The following is an 18001-nucleotide window of genomic DNA, read 5'->3' as shown; positions in this document are numbered from 1 at the left end:
GAGACATAACGTGAATTTACCTGAAAAAAAAACAACCTTTGTTTTTGCAGGAGTTTACGGTAGATCCAGAAAAAATACAGCTGTATTCTTTGTATCACTCACTCCATCATTACAAATATCATATATATCTGACATGTAAAGAGGAGGTAAGTATTGCTGTTTTTCAGAGATATTTTTACAATTGTTTGGGAAGTCGAGGTACAGAGGCACTGTTGCACTCTTGATAAGTGAGTATAGATTGCCATAAGGAAATAATTAAACCCACAAACAGAAGGGTATGGCAAGTGCATGTGCTGCCCCTGAAGGGCACTGCTGCTCGTGATGAGGCTGATGAGGTGAGGCTGAAGAAGTTTGTGTGGAATCGGTTTGCATCAGAGTAGATTAGCATTCTTCACTGTTCTTCAAGCAAATTAAATTGATTTCAGTAGCTTATGTAACTGGTGAGATCTAGGAGCTACTCTTGTCTTCTAATGCCCACTCCAGTCTATTCTGCAAATTCTTGATTGAAATGTTCCAGGTAGCAGAACCACAGGAGTTGAGGTCTGGCTCAGCACTTAATAGAACAGTCTGAGGAGGGTTTTTCTTTGTTTTTAAAGCATAAAGGTTTTCTTCTGAAGAAGGGTTGTATTTATCTACAGAGTGTTACATAAAAACAAAAAACCTGACAGACTGGCAGTCTCATATGTTTATATGTGTACGCATTTCTCTCTTTCTCCTCAAAATAGATTTCTTCTGTTCAGAAGAAAAGTGCAGATCTAGGACAGGAAGAGATTGTGCAGCTGTGCATGAAAAATATGAAATGGGTGGAGGATCTTTTTGAAAAGTTTGGTGAACTATTGAATCGTGTGCAGCAGAAATGCTCATAACAGAAATGTATTCCAAATCTCACATTTTTCTTCGGCACTAATCTGATGGAACAGAAAGCTCAGAGAGGCTCTGATTTCTTTTACAAAGCCAGCCTGTGTTCTTGTTCATAGGCAGTTGTATTTCTCTTTATGGAACTTTGTGCCTTGGCTCTTGCTAAGGAAAAGTGATGCTGCCAAGGAAATCAGCCCTTTGGAGATGGAACTGAACGTAAACCTAACCACATTTTTAACCTGGAGAATTATTTTTTTTCTTTTTTGTGAACTATCGGATAACTTAGTTTTATTTTCAGAAATGTTTTTGACAAATGATAAAGCATGCACTACATATTCTTTTTTTCTTTATTGCTAAAAAGATATCAACACTTAAAATACAACAGATTTTTCCATCTCTGACTAAGCAACAGAAAAGTCAGCATTGGGGTACATGTGTCTGGCTACCAAACTGAGCTTTGTACATCTTGTGAGCAGAGCCGGAGCGCCATCAGTTTCTGTGAACGTGTTGCCATCATCAAACCCAGAAATGTCATTATGCTTTATGGACTCCTTTTACTATTGTCATGTTCAGGAGACTGAACGTGGAGTTGGTGCAATCCTATGACTGCTTTTTTTGTGTGTCAAATTATATTGTAATGAAAGACAATGACCTTAACTATTTTCCCCATTTTGAAGAAAAAAAATATTTTCCTTTATACAGCGTTTTTTTTTTTTTCTTTTGGAAAAAAAAATTCAATTGTACATTTTATCTCACTAATAGTTGTATTTTTCACAGAGAAAATATTGTGGTTAAAATTGTTTCATGTATCTTTGTAATACTTTCCATTGTTTCCAGTAAATCCTATTCATTTATGTTGATTTCGTATTGTAAACTATGTATCTCGAGGTAACCCTTTTGTTTATACAGGTTTGCTTCAGTGTTAACCAGAATAATGCATACTAGACTAGTTTTGCTTTAAGTGTAGTTGTGTTAGACACTGCAAGTATCTTCTGACACATGAAAATAAATTTCTTACTAAACTAGCACTTGATTAACTGAGAGTTTAAATGAGGAACTACTATATCTTGGTCAACAAAGATTGCTGACTGAATAGACTACATGCAGTGTTAAACACAGCTTACCTAGTTGTCTGTAGAACTGGCAGTTGCAGAGCTGTTCTCTTTGGTGCCTTTCAAGTCTTCAGACATTTTCTTGTAGCTTTTTTTGTCCCTCTGGTTTAACAGTAGTGCCACTAGTCATTCTCAGACAATGAATGTAATGGGCTGTAATCAGGAGAACATTTTCTTTAAATTTGCCAACAGAATGCCTTACTGAGTCATTCAGAACAGATATTTACTGGGGTCCTGGAAAAAAGAAAAAAAAAACTCATGTTGTTCTTTTCCAGATAACATAGGAAAAAATAATTCCTTTATCTTCTAACTGCCACTTAGTGCCTTAATTTCAGCCAAGAAAGCAGGGTTCACTATTCATTGGCCAAATGAAATAATGTTCATTGCCATGTGACCTTTTTTCCTGTTGTCTGTTTTTATCCTATTTAGTTGTTAAACGTTCATTAGACTTTAGAACTATGAAGAGTTTAATGAATAGATGTAAAAATGCAATTATTTGATCTCGAGTAATCAAATAGGTTTGAATATTAAAGTATGTACAGAATTTTAGCTGATTAGTTTTAGAACTGTATAGGATGTTTACCATATTTCCAAAGCTATTTGTCTTCTAAAAGCAATAATTCTCATTTAAAACTTGTATGCAGACTACAGTGAACAGAGATGGTGTCACCTCTGCCTTTTTTAAAGCCTCGTCATAACGCGGCTGCTTTAAAAAGGGAGGTCGCTATCGAGTTACTAGATGCGTTGTGCTACTGTGATGTCTTTATAATCAAGGAGAGTGAAATGGGCTTTTATTTAGGAAGAACGTGCAGAATGTCAGAGCAGTTGTGAAGCTAATTCATTTTTTCAGAGTAAGGAAGGGTAGACATGAGCCTTGGAGGCTTGCGGTTGTTTCAGTCGCGCTGTGTTGAACGCGGCAGGAGCCAAAGCCTGTGGATAACACGTGAAGCAGAGCTGCCAACGTCAGTGGCCATCAGCTAAAAATGGGTTTGCTGTAAATACGCCAACTGGAGACGTGGTAGCTCTGTGCCTCTTGTGCCATTTAATCTATAGCATGAGTTCCCAAATTTATTTAGGGGTATTCCCTTATTGGAGGAACAATGGCAGCAGCAGTTCCCGGCTGCATAGATACAGGAGAGGCATTTAATTGCACACATGGTGTTCTGTTGGCCCCTTTCGGTGAAACAACAGAGTTTGGGAGTTCCTGGGCTGTGTTGCTAAGGATGGTTAGGGTGCAGACTGAGGGAACAGGAGTTGTTGTCTCCTTGACTGTAAAGAATTCATCGGACTCTTTGTCTCCTTTCCCTCCCTCATATGACTGAGAGCAACCAACAGAGAAATCTTTTTGCTTTCTGAAAGATTTCTACACCACTACTTTACAGCTCTCTAGAGTTCTGAATCTAGAAGTAGCTTTAGGAAACTGGTTGTTTTCATCCAAGTCCTTAGAAACTGAAGAAAAAAAAGAGATGAGAGGGTTTTGGAACAGTTTGTCCCCATTTAATAGGAAGGTGAATTCTGGTGGCGACCATCTAGATAAGTGAATAAAGATGGCCAGGATGCTCTGCAGTGCTGGAGAGGATGACCTGGCTGATTTTTGGCTGGATTATTCCCCAGCCCAGTTAAACAAGCACTGTGCCTGTAGAGGAAAAACTTGTCTAACTGCCCCAGACTACTGCAGATGTAGCAGAGCTGCCATCTTTGTCATGGGCTACAAAAATGGTGGCTGGATTTATTAGTTTACCATTGAGGATGAATAAAAGCACGGAACTCTCAAGTGTGCAAAGGATCATAAACAAGAACAAAGTTTTGTTAGTGGGTCTGAAAAGGTTTTTTTTATACTGAAGCAAACTTAGAAAAAGTGTCAATGTACAGATAATTCTTCTTGCACAAATACTTTGTTGTGTTTTAGATAACTGCACCCACAGCTCCAACTTCTGTCTTCTTCTTGAAGCAACAGTGATGTCCTTATCCTTGAATGTCTAACAGTGGAAACTGAGCACTCACGTCTGCAAGAGAAGATGCACTAGGAAGGAACAGAACCCTCTTTAGACTATGAATTAGCAAAGCAGAAATTAAACTAATTGTGCGATGAAACTTTTTATTTCCACTGTCATTTCCTTTAGTATGGCATCCCTGTTTACGTTGGGTTTGTTTTGTATTGAAATACAGTATTTCTCTTAAAGGCAGGTTTTCTTTGAGATGCTACTTCCAAAGTTTTGCTAGCAAAACATCGGAGACAAAATTGGATTGAAAAACTGTGTCTGAAAATGGCTAAGGACTTCAGGATCTTCAGAGCTCTGCGACGTGTATCGTATTCTTATGTTGTCTAAATGAAATACTACTTTTTAAAAAGGCAAATCTTACAGGCTGTCTTCCAAGTAAATGATTTCCGTAAGGGAAATATATTTTAAATATTATTTAAATATTTACTACTATTTAAAACGATTTTAAAACAGAAGAGCTAAAACTACGGTCACAAAATGTCGGTGTGTCATTGGTCATTTCATTGCTCACTGCTAACACAGGACGTTCGGTCTGTCACACACACGTGCATGGCAGTGTGCACGTTCTGTCATATCTTATTGTTTAAGCTACTCCTGACATGTCATTGTTAACACATGCATGTTTTCTGCATATCTCCTCTACGTATGGAAAAAAAAAAAAACAAAAAAAAACAAAAAAAAAGAAGCTAGGGCTAATAACAGACACTTTATATGTTCTTAGTCCAGATTTTCAGGTGGTCCGTAATACAATGTATGGAAATGTGAAAAAGGACACATTTTTGTACCATTTGTGATGTTATTAACTAAACCCATTAAAGTGAAAACACTTTTTAAACAAAAACCTCATAATTCTCAGTCGTTTCTTATTAAAATGCTGAGACTTGAAAAGTTAGTTTGTTGGGGAGAAAATGGCAATTTCGACTGTTATGATCTCAAGATGAAAAAATGCAGTTCTAGTTCTTCTTCATTGTATAACGTGGGTAAGGAACTCTTTATAGTTCTGAGTGCTTCGCATTCATTTTCACAGTCTATCTGCCAGTTCTTAAACTGATGTGAGAAATGAAGAGCCGGAAAAGAAATGTCTTCTGTGATTCGGTTGCTTTATTGCTATCCTGTTTTATTCGCGTTCTTTCTTTCTTACCTAGAATGCTGTCTGTGTGTACGTACAGGGAAAAATGGTGCTGGAGGGTTTTTGTCTTTCTTCCTGCCCCCTTCACTTAAAGGGAACTGCTCCAGATACTTTCCTGTGAATGTTTTTGCTGTACACAGGGGGCTGAAATCCCATATAATCTCATTGCTGGCCATAAGGTAAATGGTATGCATTCTCTGAGCCACTTACTTGAAGGAAAAAGTGAATGTGAAGGGCTAGAATATTTTTATAATGGTCCTTTGTGTAAGAGCTGCTTCCCAAACCAATGCTTATTCTTCCACAGGTGTTTCCAGCTCAGATTATTATCAGATTAAGTCTCTGTTGACTTCTTTTTATTCTAGGTGTATTACTTGAAAACCTGTAATTGGGAGTGTATGCCACAGCGTTTGGAGCCTGGGAGGCTCGTGATAGCAAGAGCTTTCAGTATAGTTGTGTTACTTTGCATCATCCTCCTTTCTACCTGTGGTGCCTGCTAATATGATTTCTTTGTGCATTACTTATCACATTTTTACAGCAGCAACAAAGCAAATGCTGTGATCACTGAATAAAAGCTGAAGCACCAGTGTTTGGTCATGCGGTTAGGTCACATTAGTAACTTATTCAGAGCTCTGGGAGAATGAGGATTTCACTGAGTAAAGCAGCCTTGGTGGATTCTGAAACCTTCCAACTTTCTGCTGTTGGTCGGCATATCGAAATTATTATTCTTACAACTTTGGTAACAGAACAAAGAATAAGAGAATGCTTTTTATTTGCCTCACTGCAAAGTCCAACAGTTGATAAACAGCCAGAGAGATAGTTTGACTACACTGAATGGACTTTGCACAAAAGAAGCTGAAGATAAAGCTTACGTGTGAGAATCCAAGTGTTGCAATTCTGGATCCAGCTGGTCAAACAAGAGGGGAAAAGAAAGAATCATTTTTTCATTCTGCTAGTTAGTGACAAGGCTCCCTGCAGGCAGTGCTTCCAGAGCTCTTCCTCATCCTAAACTTAGGAGCCTGACAAAACATGACACAGGTTTTGACTGCTGCACATTGTACAGTAACATAAAAAGTGAATTATGGATTAATGCAAAAACAAACAAACAAACACAAAACCCACAAAAAACCCAATTCATTGCTCTAGAACACAAGCCTTACACTAAGTGTAAATGGTGATAGAATTGGTACATAGTTTTCTGAATAAGTTTTCTGAATAAGTGAAAATAAGTGGTCAACATCAGGAATTCACTTCTGGTTGATAAATCCATCTAGAGTTCTTGCTCTTTCCTGTTTTTTTTTAATCTGCTACTGCTGTCCTGTTCAGCAGGTGCCACTGCTGGCTGCTTACTCCAAGAATACGGGCCATGAAACTTGTCCCTGCAAGTTTAAGTTACCACCATGCTGCTTCAGCTGGAAATCACCACTGCTTATTTGGCTTGAGCTCAGGTCCTCCACAACTGTGTCAATTTATGAGAACAGCTCTTGAATCACTTTGTGGATTTACCTAAACCCACATTCAGTTAAGCTAACGTATTTGGGTTTGCGCTGCAATGTTCAGTCAGGTACTTTAGCTCACCTGTGAAACAGTAACTCCCAACGGGGCAGAGCAGAGGGAACCTTCTGGCATATCAATTACTTGTGTCTGATGGTGCTCCACTCTGCACCTTCTGGTGGATCAGGTTTCTGGAGCGCAGGTGACAGCGAATCTTTACTGTTGTGCAAGGAGCCTTTACCCAGACAGTGCTGCTGGGACCATGCTACGCTGAGCACATTTAGCCATACTGCATTCAGTCTCTGCTTGTAAAAAAAGAATAAATTGCATAAATGAATGTCTCAGAAGACTTCTGCGAGAGATGAAAAGCCCGTTTAAGACAACTATCGGTATTGCTTATTGGGGAAGCAGAGGCACACTGCTGTGTCACATCGGTCACATTGCTAGAAGTCTTTGCTCCCTTACACTTCTTCAAAGTAATTCTCAAGCAGTTCTGGCTCTGACTTTCTCTAGCCCTTCTGCATTTATAGTATCTCACAGAGTACAACGTGTTCCACTGGAGGTCAGTGTGCACCAGTGCAGGCTCAGCAGAATGCCTCCCTGCCCTTCACTTGCTATATTGTACTGCTTGACTTTGTCTGGTACCCCATTGGTATTCCAGCCCAGGAATGGAAGGATTGCATTTGTGAACAATGCATGCTTTGTCAATTCAAACAGTCAGTCATCCAGAAGCTTCTGTCTGGGGAACTTGTTTATTGTTCTAGACTCTTCAAAAATGCAAGGGTGGAATCCTTGCAGATTTCTTTGCTATAAAATATTGAAGTTTGTGTTTAGAGAGTAAATCATACTCTTATCCAAGCTGTGCAACTGAACACAGCTTCTCCGCAGTGGAGCAGATGTGGTTGGCACCGTGGTGTGAATGTTGTGGGATGGCATCGCTGTATCCCAAAGAACCTACAGCTAGGTCATCTTTTTAAATTCCAATGTAATGAGAAATTGAAACTAAGAGTGAATTTGTGAATAACCTGCTCTGCAACCTGATGGAGACTCAGTTCTCTAACCCCTGGAGGTCAGTCCCAAGCAAACCTCTCGCGCTCTTAGTATAAGTAGCAGAACACATAACTCAGTTATAAGACATGTACTGCATGAGTCCGCTTAGCATCCCTCACACGTCTGGCATATCAAATAGCCCTTGGCTATCTGATATGAACAGCTATTCGTTTATCTCCATTTGAGATTAATAAAGGTGGAAGAGAGCATTTGGTGAATTTTACAGGGCAGTTTCAGTATTAAGAAAAATAAATACTAGGCTTTATATCTTTGTGTGAAACAACTGCGGAGATTTGATATTATTCTGATGATTGTGACTTAAAAAAATCTAATTTCTGTAACCAAAGCTGTGGGTTTCATTTACGTATGTGAGATTACGAAACATATGTCAAAACGTATCTCATCACTGGTGAGTGGAATAGAGCAACGTTTTAGGAGCTACTGTTCAAAATGTTCTTTCATCAGCTTCGCCACTGCAGTGAATGCAGGCATTGTCTGTATTTAAATTGGGATAAAAAGTGACTATTCTAAATAACTGGAATATTTACATGAATTTTTATGTAAAGCATTGTTTGATGTGCTCTTTCAGGAACAAAACCATGAAGACTGAGTCCAACAGATCCTTGCTATTATGGCGATATGATTTTCTGTACATGTAAATTTAGATGGTGTTGACATGTACTTAAAAGCTGGTGTTGCTATGGGAAGATACTTGAAATTAAGGAAATAAGTCTGGTGGTAGAAGAGAGATCCTTGCGTAGTCTGACTGTGAGATGTCAGATTAGCATGTGAAGTGTCTTTTGAAAATGAGCAATACAGCAGTCGTGTTCTCCTGCAAGAATGTCTCTCAGTCTGTCAGTTTTCAGTAACAAGTCAATCTTTCCTAATCTTTGGAACTTCAAATACAAAAAGTATTTTGGATATTGAACTCGTCTTTGGCTTAGACTTTTTTTTTTTTCTTTCAGATTTGAGGTCTTCAGTTTTAAGAAATTGAATTTTTTTCCTTTGTTTCTTTCAAGACGACCCAACATTTCCAGATCACAACAAGCACCAATCAGTACAATGGCAGCCCCTCTGTTCTCCCAATACACCTCCATCCTCTTAGACAACATACGCTCCAACTTCTGCCTTTCCAGTGCAATTCAGTTGAAGGACTCCATCATTCAGCCATCTCTTGCTCCACGAGGCTTCATATTCAATTCCATCCCCTTCACCTGTGCCTGCAACGCTTGGGAATTACAGGCGTCATTCATCCAAACGCCCCGGCCTGCCTCCAGCCTGCAAGCTGATGGGAAAAGCTGGGCAGCACCTGGCATTCGACAGCTTCTCCCTTTGTGCTTAAAGCTCTTATTTTGTTTCGTCTCCCTCCGTGACCAGGGAAGACCTCACCGTGTGTGACAGCACGCGTTATCCCGCCTCCTTCATCCTCAGCAAGCTGATACGAGTGGGTCAGACCCTGAGCAGAAGGCTCGCCTGAAATGGCGCCTGTCAGAGCGAGCTCGTTTGTAAGCTCGTCTTCCCACCTTCCCTCAAGAAAGAAATATCTGCTCGTCACTTCCTACTGTTCACAAGCAATACAACTTTCACTCCCAACTCCGTCCCTTAGCGCGGCCGCCTCTCCCCTCAGCCACCCTGAGGGCTCGGCTCGGCGCGCGGCCGGCCGTTCGGCCGCGGTGACCAATGGGCTGAGCGCGGGCGGCGGCTCCGCCCCCCGGCGGGATGGGATAAGAGCTCCTGTGGGATAAACTGCTGTGGAATAACCTCCTGCGGGCGGTGCGCCGCGTGGATCGGGCGGCGGCAATGGCCACGGTGCGAGAGAAGGCGGCGGCGTTGAGCCTGAGCGCGGTGTGCAGCCCCGCCGCCAGGCCGCCGGGTACGGGGCGGGATGCGGCCGTGGCGGGAAGGAGGGAGTGAGGTGGCTGAGCGGGAACGTTGCCGAGGGGGGTCTGAAGCGCGGGGAGAGAGCTGAGCGGAGGAGAGGCGGCTGGGAGCGGCGGCGTGTTTCCCCGCTCGGGCGAAGTTCAAAAGTTGGCCGCCGTCCCCGCCGGCCGGTGGAGGCGGTTCCGCACGGAGGGCCGCGGCCGGCTGCGCCCCTGGTGAGAGCCGCGTGCCCCGTGCTGAGCACCGCCGCGTGCCGGGCTGGAAGGCGAAGCAGTGCTTAGCGACGTGAGGCGTTCGGGAGTGCGAGCGCGGTGCCGTTTGGACGCGTTGTGTTGGTTTTTGTTTTGTTGTTTTTTTCCCTTACGAGTTGGCTCTTAAGGCGTCGGAAAGTAGGGCTGGAAGGAACTGCTGCGTTCTGTTCTGTTCCTTCTGCCCACCGCTTGGGAAGCGCAGGTTCCGCAGTGCTTCCACCTGGCCTGGGTCAGTGCCGCGTATTGCAAAGCTTCCTTCCACGCGCGTCTTAGCAAGTGGGTGTCTGTCTGCACACCGCTCCGAAGGCGACTGTTGTCCCGTGTAACGCCGTTGGGTTTTGTGCTCTTAGGTCCCTGCTTCCTTCTCCTTTAAGTCATCCCCTTCCCCTCCCTGTTTGCTCGTTCCTGGGCCCTCTGGCAGACGCAGACCAGCTGGGAGCCCTGGTGCCCCAGATGGAATGCAGTTCTGTGACTGAACAGCAAAAATACCCCCTGTATCTTTGTGGAAAATGTTCATGGTAATGTGTTCCAGAACAAGTTGTGTGGCTTTTTTTTTTCTTTTTAAACACTGCATTACACTGTTAATTCATTAGGTTTGAGGTCTGTCATAACCCCAGATGGCTGTCTGTAGGATGGCTGTCTGTAGGATTGCTGCCAACTCTTCATGCCTTATTTTGTGCTTTAGTGTTTGTCTCTTCCACTTGTTTTGCCCTCTTTGTCAATTGCTCAGCTGATTTCTGAGAAACATGTATTCTAATTCTAGCCTCTCCAGTGGCTGCAGCTCTTAGCAGCTAGGTGCCACCTGCAGATTTTACAAGCATGTTCTATCTTAAGTCCTTGCTGAGGCTCACTGTAGTGTTTGCTAGCATGATATTCTGAACCTGAGGTTAGTAAATGAGTAATAGTTCAGTGGTTTTATTAGGGGAGGGAAGGCTGGTTGGCTGAAGGACATGGCTTTGAGTACACAAAGCATGAATCTCAGTTGGAGCTGTGGTAGTAGGAGTCTTCTGTGGGATTAGTGTCCAATGAATGATGTCTCATGGATTTTTGGTGTGGTTAGTGTGTCACCAGGCACTCTGTGTGTATGCAGTCTTGTAGGACACTCGTGTCTCTTCATCCCCACTTCCCTCTTTACCTCCACAGCTCTGTACCCTTATCCCTGTTACTAGAGGAAACCAGGGATCTGCAAACAAGTAGGGTTAGTTTTTGGTTTTGTGCAACAAGTGTGCTCACGTGTAGGTCCCACAGGTGTCAGTGCTGGGAAATGGAGGGAGCATGCAGAAGGTAGCAATACAGGACGGCATGCTGAGAAAGTGAAAGCTGCTGGATACAGAGCTGTTCTGCAGGCTACTGCAGTAAGAGCAACCCAGTGAGATATGCTGGTAAATGCAGGCAGACTTGCTGAGGGTAATGCTCAAGTATTTAATGCTTTGTTGAAGGCTGGTTCAATGCAAGCCGAACTAGAAGCCTCAAGCTTCTTAAATGCCTACAAGCTTCATGAAAGCCAGTAGCCACAGAGGGGGCAGTTCTAATTGCTGCACGAGTTCAAACTTTGTGCTTTCTCTGTTCCTGTGCCACTAGGCTTTAGCTTGGCCCAGAAGCCATTTGGAGCAACGTATGTCTGGAGCAGCATTATCAGCGCACTTCAAACTCAAGTGGAAGTGAAAAAGCGCCGTCAGAACCTGAAGTGCTATCATGACTGTTTCATTGGTTCGGATGCAGTGGATGTCGTGTTTGCCCATCTTCTACAGAACAAGTATTTTGGGGATGTTGATATTTCCCGTGCAAAAGTAGTGCGAGTGTGTCAAGCGCTAATGGACTACAAAGTGTTTGAGGCTGTCTCGAGGAGGGTCTTTGGAAAAGACAAACGCTCCGTGTTTGAGGACAGTAGCAGTAGCCTCTACAGATTCACAAATGTCTCAAGCCAAGCGGATCTTGATAAAGATTACCAGCAGTGTACGCCACAAAGGTTGGTACATGATGGACTGGGGAGATAAAAAATCTTACAATAGGGAAATGCCATTTTATTTTTTGTGGGGGAGAGGGAAACAAAAGGGACAGTGTAATTATAGCACCTGGGTGTGGAGTTGGGGCCGTAACTTCGTGTGGGTTTTTGTAGTGCAGGATAGGTGGGAAACAAGTTTGAAGTTTGGCCTGCATGGTTATTTGTTTTCTGCCTGTTCCACATCCCCTTCAGGGACAGGGGAGCGTGTGGAAGTGGAGTGCCTTGCAGATGCTTATCTACTGGGATCTAAATGAGTTTGAGCAGCTGGCATTCACGTGCATCAAATAGGCTGTACACATGAGAAAACCTTGGGTACTGCTTGCCTACCTGTGGCTTAAGCCACTAATCAATCCAGTCTTCTAAAGAAAAGAGAAATAGCATTGCTTGCTGCTTTCACTGTCTTAGCTTGAGTGGACTTCAAATTTGACTTTCTGCAATGTTTTCAGCTGTTTCTTTATGTACATGTGACTTGTTTGTAGGCTAAATAGCAGGCTACAGTGCTTATTGCGTGCCATCACAGAGCCAGAGGGAAGTGTAATGGCGAGGGCTTGTTTCACTGCCTTTTCAGGAGTGGGTAAAGAAAACCTTTGAACCGGCTAAACCATTGTAAAACAGAACATGCTACCAAGTGGGTAACTTGGCCAGATAACTTGCCTCTGACAGTTTTTGTGTCAAACATTGATCTCTGCATGTATTCTGACATTCTTACAAGGACTTCTCTTCAGGCAGTTGTTGCATTAGTTCTGATAAAATACACTTTAAAATCATAAACAATATTGGCTTGGCCAAAAAAATAAAAGCGTGATTTGTGTTTGAGAGGAGCAAACATTAAACGACTGAAGCGTGTCAACCCCCCGACAGAAAGCTCTAGAAGCAGAGATTAAGAACAGATAGTCTCTCTGTCCTGCTCTCCCTCCCACACTTCTTCAGCTCTTGTTCTGTGCTGAAGAAAACTGCCCCAAGTCTGTGTGTGGTTTTTCTGTACATCAGAAATTCTAGATAAACTACTTCAGTGAGCAAAACTGAAAATGGATTGATCACAGTGTATCTTTAAGCGAGACCTTGGAACATAGCTGACAAGTAGTTGTGAAGCAAGGTGATTCACTTTGTTTGAGTAGAGTGAAGGTGTTTTTCTTCCGGGCTGGGCACAGGTTGACTGCATTCCTTCATTCCTTTTTTTTTTTCCTTTCATTTCTGAGAAGAACAGATCTGTTGATGTGAATGGTTTGTCACATAAATGGCAAAAAATAATTGACATCAAAAGGACTTTTGTAGTGCCTAAAACAAAGAAGCTGTACAAACTAAAATTGGATATGCTTAGACGAATAGAAACTTCTGTCTGGAGTTGTTGCATTGCTTTTCCTTTTGGTTAGCATATGAGATCAGTGACGAGGAGAACTAGCTAACACCTAGAAATGGGGAACAGGTTTCTGACAACTTCTCTTAGCTGATGGCATCAGCTGCCTCGCTCCAGGAGAAGTGTTGCTAAGGAACAGCCACCTTCCAATTTCTCCAAGAGCAGCTCTTACCTTTTGATCTCATTTCACTGTTAGGAATGACGTATTAAAACTTTGGACTCTTTCTGAGTGGTTGGGGAGTACTGTATGTGTTACTTTCACACAACTTTCATATAGTCTTTCATATAGTTTTCCCTTCCTAACCTATCTGTACTCTGGTAATTGATGTAGCTTGCTAATGCAATCTTTGACAAGATCTAAGGGAGGAACTGTGTACTTGTGTGCAATGGTTGCACATAGTGTTTTTTAAGATACTGCTTGCTTTAACAGGGGAAGTGCTTGTGAGAATCTTGAATCTTAATCTCAGGTGGTTATTCATCCAAGTATGTTGTGTTCAGTTACTCTTATGCGTGGATAAGAACATACACATCTTTTTTTTCTTCTCAGGCATCAGAAGAACATGCTGTACAACACTACTCCTCTCAAAGCAGAAAGCTTGGAGGATCTCTGGGAAAACCTGAGTTTAAAGCCTGCAAATACCCCTCAAGTAAACATCTCAGAAAGTTTGTCTCGTCGAGGTAAGGCAAAAAGTACCTCACTTCTTCAGGTGGGAGAAGGAAGCTTTTAAGAATAGGGCTGGAAGGACTGATGGCTGACAGAATGGAGATGGAGTTGAACTGACTCTCCCAGTGTTCTGTTTTGAACACTGTTTCATAACAAGGACAAACTACCTGTTTTGCAGGCTAAATTTATCAGATAGGATCCAAATAGTGCAGTTAAAATTGCTGTTGAACTTTATGGGGAAGAATACACAACTATGTAGAGCCTCACTGAACTTAGGAACAGTCACCTGCAGGATACCTGTGCCTGATTAATCACTGCCAGTAGTCTGTTGTTTGCTAGAACTCTTTCCTAGCCTTTCAACAGTGCATCTGCTCACTTACAGTGCTGTAGGGGGCTGACAACTCACATCTTTTCAGACTGAACTATAAACTAGTATAGCTTTTTTTTGGCTAAAGATGCTTGAGGCATCATAGAAACGTGCAGGGAGCAATAGGAACACTGGAGTGAGGTTGTGGAAGCTGTGGTAAGGTTAGAGTGTCCCTGCTACACTGCTATCCGTTACCTAGAACAAAGACTGCTTGCAAGTTAGAGTGCAAAGAATGTAAGGCACTTCAGGCTTATCCAAAGAGTGGTTCTCCTACATTGCAGTTAACTAAACAAATGGCTAATTCTTTCCTTTAGCAGTGATAAAATGCACTCACAAGCGATAAGAGATACACTTTACCAGGATAGATTTACAGTAGCAGAAAAAAACTAATCTCTTAGATTTGGGTTGGTGGGAGGGAGGGGAGTTGCCATTTTCCTAATCTTTATCGCTCTTGCCCTGTGTGTTTTGTGTATTCCACCCTTTCCAGTTATTAATGAGGTCTGGCGAGAACAAACCATTGCTCGTCTGCTGCAGCTTGTAGACCTTCCACTCCTTGACTCCTTGCTTGAGCACCAGGAAGTCAAGCCTCAGCTTCCACAACCAAAGAAGGACTCTGGATATGTCATCACGAGCAACTACTTGGACAGAGAGATTCTCAAGGCTTTCAGTGACTCACAGTAAGTCTTCATTGCTTACCTCCCAGGACAGAAAGTTTTTCAAAGTTGCATACATATGTCAGTCACAGTCAATCTTAAGTAGAAAAGTAATAGTCTCCAGTACTGTAGGCAAGTGTGCCTGTTCACATCCTTTCTACCTGTTAAACTGGATCCAGTAGTAAAGAGCAGTTGCTAAATTGAATTGGAAGCAAATTCTGCTGCATGCTGGAAGAAGTTTTTAAGACTGTTATAGGATTTGATAGAGGGAGATGTGTTTAATGTACTGGGGGGGGGGAAAGAAACAGTTTTACAGTTTTTCCTTTTTTAAAAAAATAAATAAATAAAACAACAAACAGGATGAGTGAGAGGATTAGCATTTTAGCCTTTTTAAAATAGTGAAAGAAAGCTGATCCTGAAACTGTATAAATACATTTAGAAGTACAGGCTGAAAAACCTTGCCTCTTGGAATCAGATCAAGGCTCAGGTTTCTGTTTATCTAGCAGTAATTTTGTCCTTGTCTATAACAGTAGAGGACGTCACTAACTTTAGGTTTAACTGCTTCTGACTGTTATCATTTAATCAAGATGAGTAATTAGTAACCTGCCCAGCTAAACAAAGGGACGTGTGGCTGTGATGCGAGTGGGGCAGAAGTGTTATTTTTGCCAATCCGTAATGAATTCAAGTACTTGCCCATGTGGTGCCTACTCACTGCTGTGGTGGAGCCCAACCACCTCCACAGGCACCAGTAAGTAATACTGCAGAGTTGAACCACTTTGTCTTTTAGGACAGATGAATGGCTCTCATCAGCAATAGATTGCTTGGAATATCTTCCTGATCATATGGTGGTAGACATCAGCAGGAACTTGCCCGATCAACTGGATAAAGCTGATACATGGAAACTACTGCTGTTTGAAAATATTGGTAGATACTATGGCCAGAAAAAGGAGCCGCTGTTGAGCCACGCACCTGAAATTCATTCAGGAATTGCAGAACTACTAGGTGAGCACAGATTGACTTACTGAGCTTATGCGAGGTGGGTAGGTACTAACAAGCTGAGCATCTCATGTCAGCCAAGCACAAAGCTTGCCTTCTGCAGAGCTTTTTTTTAATCTGTTCATAAAGAAGATATTCCCACAACACAAAACACTTTGCACTTATATTCTGTTGTTCCTATCTATGTAGTAAAGAAAAGGTGAGTGCAATTTAAAATAGATACAGCTAAAATGGATGGAGTTTAAACTGTAATCGAGCTTAACTGGAAGTGCACCAACTTAAATACTGGGCTAAAAGTTTGGGGGTGGGCTGTTCTCTAGATTGTGTGCCTGTGAGAACTTTGTGAGAATGGGTTTTTTTTTCATTCTTTTGTTTAGAGAAGTGAACTCTTCAGTGTCCAATTCAGGTGTTTTGTCTGTTGCTGTATTTTATTTTTACATATACCGTTACTTTCTTCCAGTGAATGGGAAGATGGAACAATCTCTAGAAGCTATTCAACTCTATTTAAAACTTCTAGACAGTCAAATCAGGGAGGAGTTCAGAAGATTACTGTATTTTATGGCTGTTGCTGCCCATAACACCGAGCTCAAACTACAGAAGGAGGTAAATGTGCGTACTTAACTGTTATCAGTTGCTTTACATTTACTGAAATCTAGATATCCCAGAAAATAGGTCAGAAAGCACGTGGCTACAAGGAAAGAGTATTCTAGAAGAGCAAAGCCTTCCCATTTTTTTCCATGTTATTCTTCAGAGTGACAACAGGATGGTTGTGAAAAGAACTTTCTCTAAAGCTATTATCAACAATAAATCCTTATCCAGAGGGAAAACGGACCTTCTGATCTTGTTCCTTGTGGACCACCAAAAAGATGTCTTAAAGGTAAGAGCTAGACAGCGACCAGACTTTTATTTCATATGCTTGTGCAGAATTGCTTTCTCTAACCTGCTGTTTGTCTTCATTCAAGATCCCAGGGACACTGCATAAAATGGTCAGCAATAAATTAGTGGCTTTGCAGGAAGGCCAAGATCCTAGTAAGATAACAGGTGAGTGTTATCTTACAATTTCTTATCACATATACAGATGCAAAATAAAAGGGACTGAGCCGAGTTAAAAATACTTGCTGTAACAATGACTAGACAAATTTCCTTCTTAAGGAAGGTGGGTCTGTGGAATCTGGAAGGTGGTTGACTGGTGTTTCATGTTTCCTCCTAGGTTACACATTTTGCCAAAAGCTTGATGAAAGAGAGTATCGTTTGAATACAGAGAAGACCACAAAAGATGAGCTATTATCTCTGCTGAAAGCTATTGATGAAGATTCAAAGCTCTCTGACAAAGAGAAAAAGAGACTGCTAGGTCAGTTTCATAGTAGTAATCCAAGTATTTTTATGCAGTATTTTGGAGACAGAGTTAGTAATATGTGCGTGTGACTTTTAAATTGCTTTCTACATTGCAGTATTGAAAACACTAATATATTTGTAAATCATTTGTATTCATATGTCTAATAAAGTTATTTTATGGAAATTGATGGGATTTATGCAAGTAAATTATTACTGAAGCCAGTGGTACCCAGGTTTGGCCTGTGCTTCATCGGTTCTTTGCTCATTCTTAGCTGCTGTAGGGCCCAAACACTCCTTTTATTGTTCTCCTCACTTGAAGCTGCTTAGATTGACTACTTCTATTGAAGTGTTAAAATGGGAAACACCTTTTCAGGGCTGGGATCTCTTCTTTTCTGGCTAGTGAACTGTAAGCTGACCAGGTTTGGTCCTGTTGGAAATATCCAAATAATTTTCCAGGACGGTATCTCTGATAAAGCAGATTTTATTTGCAATTGCAATGGCAGGCCTCCTGCAAGCAGGAGAACATGCAGAGAACAGCCTTACATCTTTTATGCCCTATTACTTGATGCTTCTCTCTTTCTCCCCTGGTTCCTCATTGGCTGAGCACTTCAGGTTCACGATCTTCCAGATGCTCAACTGAACATACAGATACTGGATAAACAAATTGTTGCTAGCTAAGTGCATATTGCTAATTAGTTAACTTCTCACAGTTGCTCATCCAACACTTGGTCATTGTTTCTGGACATCTGCTCGTCCTTGCATAGAGATAAGCTTGGAAGGAGAACAGAGGGGACTATCTTCATGCCTACCTGCTGCATCCTAGGCAATCCAGCCTTGTGTAGAGTGCCT

General features: G+C 41.9%; 2 protein-coding genes across 7 annotated transcripts in view; both read left to right on the top strand.

The window, feature by feature from the left end:
• Window positions 1–8920, top strand: part of QSER1 (glutamine and serine rich 1) — a 39948-nt gene extending 31028 nt beyond the window's left edge. For 3 of the 6 annotated variants that reach the window (XM_048947400.1, XM_048947399.1, XM_048947398.1), the window contains 2 exons: window positions 51–146; window positions 726–8919. In XM_048947400.1, the coding sequence (XP_048803357.1) occupies window positions 51–146; window positions 726–866 (237 nt within the window). In that variant the 3' untranslated portion in view covers window positions 867–8919. Of the gene's footprint in view, window positions 1–50; window positions 147–725 lie in introns of all 6 variants that reach the window. The other 3 variants (XM_048947404.1, XM_048947401.1, XM_048947402.1) reach the window with 3 other exon arrangements.
• Window positions 8921–9383: 463 nt separating this feature from the next.
• On the top strand, window positions 9384–17340 carry DEPDC7 (DEP domain containing 7). Its single transcript, XM_048947405.1, has 9 exons — window positions 9384–9516; window positions 11357–11744; window positions 13685–13815; window positions 14656–14845; window positions 15609–15823; window positions 16278–16420; window positions 16569–16694; window positions 16780–16858; window positions 17028–17340. The coding sequence occupies exons 1-9, from the start codon at window positions 9444–9446 to the stop codon at window positions 17240–17242; spliced, it is 1560 nt and encodes a 519-aa protein (XP_048803362.1). The 5' UTR covers window positions 9384–9443; the 3' UTR covers window positions 17243–17340.
• The last annotated feature ends 661 nt before the right edge of the window (window positions 17341–18001 follow it).

The sequence above is a fragment of the Lagopus muta genome, chromosome 6 (genome assembly GCF_023343835.1).
Source record: "Lagopus muta isolate bLagMut1 chromosome 6, bLagMut1 primary, whole genome shotgun sequence".
NCBI lineage: Eukaryota > Metazoa > Chordata > Aves > Galliformes > Phasianidae > Lagopus > Lagopus muta.
The sequence above is the reverse complement of the archived record's forward strand: the minus strand, read 5'-3'. Positions and strand labels throughout refer to the sequence as shown.